The 12,112-nt window shown below is 43.9% G+C and overlaps 1 protein-coding gene across 1 annotated transcript in view; it reads right to left on the bottom strand.

The window, feature by feature from the left end:
* PFDN1 (prefoldin subunit 1) overlaps positions 1-3,603 on the bottom strand; it is an 87,456-nt gene extending 83,853 nt beyond the window's left edge. The window contains exon 1 of the mRNA XM_086928839.1: positions 3,381-3,603. Within this exon, the coding sequence (XP_086784965.1) occupies positions 3,381-3,413 (33 nt within the window). The 5' untranslated portion in view covers positions 3,414-3,603. The remainder of the gene's footprint in view (positions 1-3,380) is intronic.
* Positions 3,604-12,112: the final 8,509 nt, after the last annotated feature.

Genomic DNA, 12,112 nt, shown 5'->3' with positions numbered 1-12,112 from the left:
AGTGGAAAAAGTGTTATGCTGGTGCTCACGCCCCGGGTTCCGGTGAGCCGGAGGTAAATATGTGCGTGACTAGTGAGGCAGAGGGCAGATGAGGGAGCCGCTGGTTCTGGTCGGCACCGCGCCTTTCAGTTCTTGTGCAGCACGACCTCTCCGGTGGGAAAAATGGCGACGCTATCTTTCTGGCCTCGGGAAAGAATCCCTGAACTGAGCGGGGAAGAGCAGGGGTGTGAGGCAAGCTCTGCTTCCTGCCTCGGCTACAGCGGCTGTTCTCCCACTCCCGTGCTCCCTGAAGCTGCCTCTCACGCTTCACTCCGACAGCCCCCGGCTGCACAGTCCCTCCTTCACCTCTGTGCTGCTCCAGAGGTTTCCCAGTTTCCCCCAACTTTAGCAACTTAGCAGAAGGCGGTATAGTTTCTTAAGATTGCAAACATGTAACGTATGCCTGAATGGAGTCTGAGTTTCTAGCCATAGGCTCCATGTGTCAGGGCAGTCAAGAGCCAAATCAGCCCTGGAGACTATTCCAGGGCCTCTAATACAAGGATTTGATTGCAATATGACAACACTGGCTGCAATAAAATAAAGATGCAATCATGACCGCAAAGTGGGTGAGACAGTTACACCTTGGTGGGGTACTTACAGAAGAATCTACTTTTTTTTATAAACCTAATACCTTCTGAAAAAACAAGATATGATAGCCTGTTTGAAATAGTGTAATAGCTACACCACTGAAGAATGTGCTAAAGCCCAGGCAGCTACATCTAGAAGTGTAGGAAATTGATTACTTTGATTCTTCAGTTACTTAAGTAAACAAAAAAATGGATGCTTTACTAAACATGTATACCTCATACAGCACCGGCATTCTAAAATACTACTTTGAATGCTATAAAATGGCTGATTATCATTTCACTGTGTAAAGTTGAAAGCACTTTTTGGAAAACACTACCTGATAGCCATTAAGAATTGTTCAGTGGAAGCATTACAGCTAGATTTAGATATGGTCGGCATTTTGTTTTGTGGACTTTTATCTAGCTACATCTTATATCTACGTTACAAGCATCCATGTATGTTATATGCATCCAACCAATGGCAAACAAACCATACGTTCTTCGGCACAACATTTGAAACAAATAAACGTTATAAAGAGTACCCAAAATCAAACATCATAATAAGCATATGCCATTTCTAAAATAAACTATACATTACTAATTATACACAAAACCATAAATAAACATTATGCACAATCAGCCTCCACAGTTGCCCACGCCAGAGCGTCAAGTAGACTGTCTTCATTTGACTTGTGGATAAGCTAGGATAGATGTACGCTGTCTGTTTTGCTCAATTAGACTATTTTTTCTGAGGAACAGTATTGATGCCATGATATTTTTGGGGGGGCACAAACGGAGGAAAATAATGACTTTTTTCCTGCTATTTGCAGTCCAAGGAATTTGCACCAGAGGTTTTAAACAGCAACTTTAAATTACTGTCACCGGTAAGGCATCGAAACAGGCATCATTTTACAATACCAGGAATATAGCAGTTAACTGTGTGGCTCTAAGATGAGTACATAAGAATAATGGGTCCACATTAAAGAAATACATGATTTATTTAATAGAGAGAGGATAAAGGAATGCAGTAGCTTAATTACAACACGGAGGACAAAGCCAATTTGAGATAGCAGGAGAAGACAGGAAATAGGTGAAATGGTATGGGCATATGCTAAATTTTTGAAAATGAGTTTTCAGAGCACAGTACAAAAGAGTTGCCAGGGAGGGTGGTGATATAAGGAGTTTATCAAAGGCCTGGCTTAAGATTTTGTTTTCAGATTTGCATAACCAGTGACATGAAATGTGTCAACTAGTTCAGAAAGTTGGTTGAGTGGAGGATTTTACAGCCAACCCAGCTTGAAGAGAACATGTTAGCCAGCAATGAGCTTTCAGGCTGTGGGAAGCAGCATGGCAAAAAACACCACAGCAGGCTGTTGAAATCTCTGTGAAACTTGCAGGTCATTTATTGGAATGACTGGTGGGCTTACTTAGTGCATCATCCTTTCGAGGTTAGAAACATCAGCACCTTTGCATTAAAGCTGCATGTCAGTGGGAAAGTTTGTGGTCATTTCAATTTAAAATCGGCCTATTACAAACGACAGTGGGCTCACCACTTCATGCTTTAGTTATTTATTAAAAGTGATAGTTTTTAACCATGATTTGAGAAATATTCCTGCCCCCACCCTCATAAAAATGCTATTAATGTGTATCGTATATGTGGCTAGATGTGTATTAGATAGGGAAAAAAGTTTAGGTCTACGAAATCAAATTAAAGAACTTTTGGTAAAAGCAGACAGCATTTGAAGGTGCGATCATATGTCAAAATGGCGGCTCAATTAACTAAATGATTTGCCCTCGATCACATCATTTGAAGCCAGTTTATGGGTCAAGAGCGTTACAAGTAGGTCAAGTAGATTAAGCCACTAGACCTGCAGATCTAGTAACATTTTCAGGATTTTTTCGAGCCCTGAGCACACTTGCTAATAACCAGCTATATTAGGACTGTCAGAGGAGTGATGTTTAGGTCTACACTGAAAAGCTAATTGCGTCAACCCTCTAAAACGAGAAAATACAGATACTGAAAGTACTTAATACCAATTAATAGTCTCATTGACTGGAAAAAAAGGGAGCTTTCAGCATGATAAACCTCTCACACAATTAAGAACTAAAACAAAAGAATCAGGAACATGGGTAGTTTGGCTTCACAGCAGCTACATTCCTACAGAGGTCCACCTCCACTCTGGGGGTCTTGAATTGCGCCAGCCAGGCCTTGGAGTTCACCCCACTGCATACTGGCCATATGAGGGAAACCGGAGTGCACCAAAGGTATTTAGTCTTGTCTGTTGGGTGGAGACAACTAACTAAGATTAACATACGAGGCAGTGGCACACTGGCAAACACGCGTGAGTAATTGAGAGTGGTTCCACGCACGATTTCCGAGTTGAATGAAAATCAGAACGCGTCCATCAGGTGGGTCGTGTGCCTTATTTCAGGCTCAACAGGGAATTGGGGACGTGGGATGTATGAATAGATTATATATATATATATATAAATATATATATACACACACACACAGACACGTGGGGCACAGCGAGATGCTTCTTGGTTGAACGATGGGGAGGGGGGCTTAACGAAAAATACGTGCGGTATACATCTTTGCTGGGTTTAACGTATATCAAACTAGAGTATTTGCTATATGCGGTTTCGGTATGAAAGATGGCTAAATACAAGACATCTTGTGCCTGGAACAAGGTTAAGGTACTGGTACTTAAGCTTGAATATACTTTCGGTCGTTCGAATCTGTAATTAAAACAGAGTTAAATAGCAGTACGATACCTTTTTCAGCTCCATATCTATAGGAGCCGCCATAGCGATCTTTGTGTCTAACTCAAAGAACGACAGCTCCCATCAGAGATCACACAACCGGCTACTACGTCTCTACGCGACATGCACGCAACGAGACGTCTTACGTCACATAAGTTCGTCTCACCGTTAAAGGGAAACGACTACCCGTTAGAGAAATGACCCTTAGCAACGCGACTCCTTTACTGTTTGTCACGTGATTCCCAGAGTTGCCCGAATCGTAAGTAACCCAAGTCCCTGTCGTGCAGGCCGGGTCCCACACAGCCTAAAGTCTAGAGGTGGGGAGCTAGCAAATAAATAGGGAGAGCCGAGTTGGGGTTCGGCTTGGTTCTTAGAGACAGTCCGTGTACTTGCCGAGCCCTGAAAACATTTACAATAGAACTCATTCAACAACAATCGCGTAAACAATGGACAAGTCTTTTTAAAAAGTGTATTTCTGTAACATGTGGAAGTTTTCACATTACTAGATCACATTGTAGCACTGCACTGAGAAGTACATATTAAAAGTGATAGTTTTTAAACATGCTGGTGACAGTAAAAAAGAGGCAAGACAGTTGTTATGTGATCCCTGTATGTGGTCAAGATAATTATTGAACAACATTAGAGTCTATTAAAAAATCAAACATAATGGATGTTTGTACATCTGGAATTCTGAACGCAGTATTTGAAAGCAGGGGGGGATTGGGATCAGAAATAGGCCCCTTCGCGCCGAAAACAGTGGCCCACATTTGGGTGTCGCCCCCGTTTCACAGTACACTGCTTAGTTACTATCAACTTTTTTTCTTGAAAACCCCAATCAAAACCGTTTGGAAAAAACAATTGTTAAATGTCCATGGAATTAGGGGGAGTGCATTCCACTATTCATCAGGCAGGACACCACAACTCTTCCCAGTTAGGCCACTCGCACACTCATAACCATTGCCCTTTCAGCCAGCCACAAGAATAAACTAATGTAAAGCAAATGTGTTCTATCGATCATTCATGTTCTCTCCACTTCTTACCAAGGCGCTGCAGTCTATCTTGACTAGCTGCCTGGAGTATGCTTATATAGTCTAGTGGAACGACGATGATGATAGTGCAGTGCCACATCAATTAACCAAGTGTTTCAGATGTTAGTTCCCAATTTGTTGTATGAATATCTGTGAATTGCTACCTTGTGTAGGTGAAGGTAACCGACAGTAATCAGAAAGGTCCACCTCAAAGAGGGTTAGTGTGTATCCTGTTGACTATGGAGTACACACACTTTGTTAAAATACCCCTCACACACCAAAAGGGCCCTTGGTGTCATGCTTCATCATAGGGGTCTACCCGCCCGGCTGCCGGACGGGGCAGTGCTGCGACAAGCGACTATACTGGAGCACCTTTTGAATGTATGTAAATGTATGTAAATGTATAGGCATTTATATAGCGCACTACTTACCCGGAGGGTCCCAAGGCGCTTCGACCGCTGAGAAACCCTTCCTGGCTTCCCTGAGAGATGGTCCCTTAATGGGTATCTCCAGGGTGAGACCAGGCATCCCCGGCGGTCTGGTGGGGCCGTTAGTGAAGATGAGGCAAGCTAATGCCCAGAGTTGCCGAGTGTGAACGCTGATCAGAGTGTGCACCGAGGCAAGAGAATTATCGAGTCCGCTGACCCTGGTCCAGAAACCTGCCGTGCCGGGAATCGAACCCTGGTCCCGGGCCGTCCTGGGTGCTATGTGAGTGAATTTGAGTGAGTGTCAGTGGGGTCAGGGGTGATAAAAAAGTGATGTTAAAAAATACCTGGCCTAGTGATAGAAAAAACTATTTAATAAGCACTGGCTGGTATTTTTAAAAAAGTGGTATCGGAAAGGGTAAGCGGGTTAATGGGCTTACTTTCCTCTGCGGGTCAACATGTTTCGGGGCGCCATACCCCTTCGCCAGGACCGGGGTAAGAGATCCCCCTGTCACTCACTAATGTATCGCCACAATAGGGTGTATGTACAAAAAAAGTGTAGAAAAGATCAATGTGTATTGATATACAATTTATATTTTAATACACATCCCTTGCTAATACTAAGATACTAATGTAGTATGCCTGAGAGACAAGAGGACAGTATTATTAATGCGCGGATCCCATAGCGCTATTTTCTGAAATACCTGTAACAAAAAGGACAAACATACATGTAGCAGTAGTCTCGCACTAGGGAACCTAGGGAGCAGTCCATAATTTCTATATTGATGTTTGACTAGGCATGGTTAAGCACACACACAAACTAAACTCGCACATTATATACATATATAGTACAGAAAGTTCAACTGGAGAGAGTCTGTACTTATTCTCAAATACATACTTATTAGGGTGAGGAACAGTGCCTCATGACCCAACACTAGATCGAAGGGTATTTGAGGGTCCAACTGCAGGTGAGACAAAGGTGAAAAAGGAAAGGCATATGTAGAGGGTTTTAGTCCCAGTATACTGATGGTAAGTATCTTAAAGTTGTGATAGTGACACCATATATGCCACTGTCTTTTAGTCCCTCCTTTTCGGCTATGCCGTACTTACTCAACCCCCAGCCTCGTTGTGCTTCCTCCTCCGTCCGTGGCTTCCGTGTTAGTGAGGGTGAAAGCTGGGGCGGGTGTTTATATAGCTGTGTTAATTAGTAAATTAGGGTTGGTCTAATTGCTTAAGGGTATTGTGGAGTCTAGTGGGGTAAAGGTGGATTTTTTCTTTAGTCCCGTGTCAGATTGGTCAACAGACTCATTCTCGGGGACAAAACCCAATCCCTTTGACAGGACTTTCTCTTGGGCTTCTGTTAATTGCAGAAGCCCAAGAGAAAGTCCTGTCAAAGGGATTGGGTTTTGTCCCAACCAACAAAATGGATAAATTCAAAATCTGTCAAGAAATGAAAGAGTTTATGCGAAAATTAAGGCTACGAGCATTCTTCCAGAACTCTGAGAATGAGTCTGTTGACCAATCTGACACGGGACTAAAGAAAAAATCCACCTTTACCCCACTAGACTCCACAATACCGGTTGAACTCCTGGCTTTTGAGAAAGCGGTTATGGAGGATCTAGATAAACTGCCCACAGACACAGGCACCAAATTCCAGAACATCTCCAGATCAGAGAGAGTTGCACTACATAAACTTGCCAACAACCAAGATATCGTGATTAAGCCAGCCGATAAAGGCGGGGCCACAGTTATACAGACCTACGAAAACTATGATCGGGAATGTAGGAAACTGTTGGAAGATAGACGCAACTATGAAATACTGAGAGATGACCCAATTGAAGAGGTCAGAATCTGTATCCTGATAATGGTCGAGGAAGCAACAGCACTTGATTGGCTCTCTAAAAAAGAGAGTGAATTTTTGATTCAGGACAACCCAAAAACACTGTACTTTTACACGATACCGAAAATTCATAAGGTTGCCCCTTATCCACCTGGACGCCCCATAGTATCGGGTATCAATTCAATCCTTGAACCCTTGTCGAAGTTTGCAGATGCGTTTCTCAGACCCATTGTGCAAGCAACCAGTACCTATCTGAAAGACACGAAAGCTGTCTTACAGCTGGTCAAAGAGATACAGTTCGACCCAGAACAACACCTTTTGGTAGGTTTGGATGTAGAGAGTCTCTACACGAGCCTCCCCCACAAAGAAACCTTGGAGATAATAGAGGAAGTTCTTTTCTCCACCCCCTGGCAATATCACACACCAAGACAGGTGGTACTTGAGTGCATCTCTCTAACACTGAAGAAAAACTACTTTCAGTACGAGAACACTTACTATCTACAGAAGCATGGCACGAGCATGGGCAGCACCTGTGCCCCTAGTCTGGCAGGTTTATATGTACACCACCTGGAAACGTCCAAGATCCTCAGCGACTGGAATCCCTACAGAAACCATGTAGTAATGTGGAAGAGGTACATTGACGATGTGCTAGTAATCTGGAGGGGTGATCAGGACTCAGTCAACCTGTTTATGGAATGGCTAAACCAACAAGATCGGTTCCTAAAATTTACCCACACGGTTTCCAAAGAGAACCTTGTGTTCCTTGATCTTAACATCTTCCCTATTGATGGGAAACTAGAAACAAGCACACATTTCAAACCCACAGCTAAAAATAGCTTGTTACTTTTCGACAGCTTTCACCCTCGACACCTACGCGAGAATATACCCTATGGGCAATTCCTCCGACTGCGACGCAATTGCAGCAACATCAGGGATTTTAAGACCCAAGCGGCAGATCTGGAGCGCAGATTACTGGATAGGAATTATCCAAAGGCTATTATCAAGAAAGGCCAAAAGAGAGCCCGCAACAACAACAGAGAGGCCCTACTAGAAGAAACTTGTAACAAAGAGCCTGACCCAAGACCCATCTGTGTTACAACATATAACACTAACTCAATCAACATCACTAAAATTGTTAACAAGCATTGGAGAATGCTAAACTGTGGCAATCTTGATTTCCCTAAACCCATGTTCTCGCATAGAAGAGGCAAAAATCTGAAAGATATGCTGGTCCACACAAGGCCTAGGAACATGGAGTCCAACGCCCCCACCAGACTTACTGAAGTAGGAGGCCACCACCCATGTGGCTCATGCACGTCTTGTCAGTACACACAAAAAAGTCGCACAATCACATTCTCCAATCAAACCACATGGGAACAACGCGCTTTTACCAATTGTAATAGTCGCAACGTGGTCTATCTAATCACCTGTCCCTGTAAGAAAGAATATATAGGGATGACAAGCAGACCAGTGAAAATCCGTATGAACGAACACCGCAGCAATGTGCGCGGCAAAAAAACCACGACAAAAATGGCGACACACTATGTGACAAAGGGTCACAGTATTCATGATCTGAAATGGACGGTCATTGAAGTTTTCAAGAATGACAATGACTTACTAACAAAGGAACAACGTTGGGTGCATCTGTTAGGTACACATCACACCGGCCTAAATGATGATATACCTTGGTCCCATTTAAATTCATGACCAGCTCCACGAGGTTTCATTATAAGATGACATTTGCCCAATCAGCTGTCACCATCTATGCCTGTAAAAGAACTGTTTCCCCCCTTTTTAAAAAAAAACTGCAACCTTTCAATATTGCTAGACCACACTAGCATTATTTATATAAAAAACCATCCGTTCTTCACTTCCCCCGTCAAATAACTCTAATATGGATTATAACACCCTTTGCATTGCCTACATCAGAATGTCTTCAAATTTGCTTTGGAAACCGAGGGATATAGAGAGCGAGAACATCGCGCATCACACCCCGGTGGTCCGCGCATGCGCGGTGCTCTACCCACTCCTCCGCGCATTCTCGGTCCGTCAACATGCCACTGCGCATGCGCGACTCGGCAACACTCCTCCGCCATAGGCAGCGGCCGCACCCAGATAGAATACTGATCTCCCGAACCACTTTTACCTAACTTTAAAAAGCGATCCACATGGCAATAAGTCACAGGGCACATTGGAACCCACCCTCCTTCCCTATGCCAATACAACATCGGTGACTAGTTAACAATGGCCACCGTGGAAACCGGACCTCGGCACCCTTCCTCTCGAGCACAGCTATTCGGAGTCATAAACCCTTAAGCAATTAGACCAACCCTAATTTACTAATTAACACAGCTATATAAACACCCGCCCCAGCTTCCACCCTCACTATCATGGAAGCCACGGACAGAGGAGGAAGCACAACGAGGCTGGGGGTTGAGTAAGTACGGCATAGCCGAAAAGGAGGGACTAAAAGACAGTGGCATATGTGGTGTCACTATCACAACTTTAAGATACTTACCATCAGTATACTGGGACTAAAACCCTCTACATATGCCTTTCCTTTTTCACCTTTGTCTCACCTGCAGTTGGACCCTCAAATACCCTTCGATCTAGTGTTGGCTCATGAGGCACTGTTCCTCACCCTAATAAGTATGTATTTGAGAATAAGTACAGACTCTCTCCAGTTGAACTTTCTGTACTATATATGTATATAATGTGTGAGTTTAGTTTGTGTGTGTGCTTAACCATGCCTAGTCAAACATCAATATAGAAATTATGGACTGCTCCCTAGGTTCCCTAGTGCGAGACTACTGCTACATGTATGTTTGTCCTTTTTCTTACAAGTATTTCAGAAAATAGCGCTATGGGATCCGCGCATTAATAATACCGTGCTCTTGTCTTTCAGGCATACTACATTAGTATCTTAGTATTAGCAAGGGATGTGTATTAAAATATAAATTGTATATCAATACACATTGATCTTTTCTACACTTTTTTAGTACATACACCCTATTGTGGCGATACATTAGTGAGTGACAGGGGCATCTCTTACCCCGGTCCTGACGAAGGGGCATGGCGCCCCGAAACATGTTGACCCGCACAGGAAAGTAAGCCCATTAACCCGCTTACCCTTTCCGATACCACTTTTTCAACAATACCAGCCAGTGCTTATTAAATAGTTTTTTCTATCACTAGGCCAGGTATTTTTTAACATCACTTTTTTATCACCCCTGACCCCACTGACACTCACTCAAATTCAATCACATAGCACCCACATTCAAAAGGTGCTCCAGCATAGTCGCTTGTCGCAGCACTACCCCGTCCGGCAGCCGGGCGGGAAGACCTCGATGATGAAGCATGACACCAAGGGCCCTTTTGGTGTGTGAGGGGTATTTTAACAAAGTGTGTGTACTCCATAGTCTACAGGATACACACTAACCCTCTTCGAGGTGGACCTTTCTGATTACTGTTACTTTCGCAAGAGGAGGACGTGCCCACCTCGGTGCCACACAGCACCACCTCTTCCTCTCCCCTTTGATTTCTCTACTAAGGTGAAGGTAACCGTCCTGCTAGTGCATAACCCCCAGAAATGGGAATGAAGTGCGAAACTGGGTCGATTGGGGAAAAAGAGGGAAGGGCAGAGTGGGGCATGGCTGAAACCAAGGTTTGTAAGAGGGCGTCGGTAAAGATCAGGTGGCTGGAGCGGTGGTAAGGTGTAGGTCTGCAGTTCGGGAGGTTGTAAAGGAGAGTCACAGGTGATATTAATGCAGGGGAGGGACGGTGTGCGGGCAGTGGGGCAAAGCTGTATGCAGGCAGGGGTCGGTGGAGGCCTGGTCGGGAGTGTGTGGGGCCTATCGCTATGGTTAGAGGGATGAGAAAGCTGGCTGTGTAAGTTGACGGAAATGGTCGCGAAGAGTGTCTCATGCTGTAAAAACTGGGTATTTGTGGAGGGGGAGGGCTTCTGTGTATCTACGAGCACCCCTTTCCGGTTTCCCCCATCTATTTATTGCCTCATGCCAGGCCCTAAGCAGTGGCGCCACCCTTGTTTGCCCCCCTGATTCCATGACTGTATAGTTGTGCTTGTTCTTGGAGTGGAATGAAGCAGACAGGGAGATTGTTGCACACATGCCTACCATCATTGATTTATTTTAGCTGTGGCCTTGGCTATGGGTGGCTGTGTGGGCAAAGCCGAGTGCCTTGAAGGCAGAGCAACTGACCATCGGGAGTCAGCGGAGTGCTTGTTGCACTAATGTAATGGTGTAAGAGCACGATTGTGCTCTTTTCATTGTAGTGATGCATCATTATCACAAGTAGTTTTCACTTACATTTATTCTTTTGTCGTATTAACATGGAACTGTAGAATGTGTGCTGTAATAGTATGAAATGTGATGTCCTAGGTTTATAGTTCACATAAACGTGAAGAAATTAACGTTGCAATACACGTGTTTAGCTGAAATATTACTGTTCACAATTTGTGTAGGTTGCTCACAATTATACCTGTATTTGATGTGCTCATGTAACGCGTTGACTTAGAAGTGCTCAGTAAAAGAGTTCATTTATATGTGGTTCGTGAGGCCTATGTGCTATTTTCTTATGGTGGCCAATTTCTGTAGGCCTGAAATGCATTCTCCCTGAAGGTCTTGTATTAGAGATGTAATAGTTGAATTACATGTGCATGTTGGATTTGTTCTTTTTTCACATTTCTGTTGCAGGTGGAGAATTTCATCTTTGTTAGATTGAATAACGCTTTTGTTTTAGGAGCTAGGTTCAGGGAGGAGAGGATACATTTGTACCGGGAGTGTTGATAATGTGAGACGGTGTTCTTTCTCACTGGAGAAGGCCTCGGAATCGAGGTCATCGAGCCAGGAGCTGGGAGTATCGAAACTGAGCAGAAAATCACCTATGAGGAGGTGCCAAACAGGATGAGGCGATCAGACGATGTGTAATGGGTGTGTCTTATGATTTTGGTGATGGAATTAGGGACCATGCCTCGGGGGGTGAGGAACGAGATGAAGAAAAGGAGGAGAAAGTAGAGGAGAATGATGGTGAAGGAAGTAGCATCTTAGAACGAGCTCTGTAGCCTTTGGCTACTTGACCCATACAACGTGAGTGCACTTCTTAGGAAATCTTCATGTGCTGACACCGTTTCCTGACTTGCCTGGGAAATGCTAAGTAGGAGTGACACGTTAGTGGTATTGCAGGGACAGACTAATGCTTTATACTTACAAACCCCATGAAGTCTTATATTTAAGTGGGGGCACTTATTGCCTGTGTTCTGATCTTGGAATTCGTCATTCTTTTCATGATCCAGAGATTGAACATTGCACATAGATTCGGCTTTGTATTATTTCCAATGTATTTCTACAACCTCGTCTTGAGGTGCTTGTATGTTCAGCTATTTTTGGCTTTGTAATAAACCCACTACATTTAGAACCTGGAGTCTGCGATTCT

The sequence above is a fragment of the Lissotriton vulgaris genome, chromosome 7 (genome assembly GCF_964263255.1).
Source record: "Lissotriton vulgaris chromosome 7, aLisVul1.2, whole genome shotgun sequence".
Classification (NCBI taxonomy): domain Eukaryota; kingdom Metazoa; phylum Chordata; class Amphibia; order Caudata; family Salamandridae; genus Lissotriton; species Lissotriton vulgaris.
The sequence above is the reverse complement of the archived record's forward strand: the minus strand, read 5'-3'. Positions and strand labels throughout refer to the sequence as shown.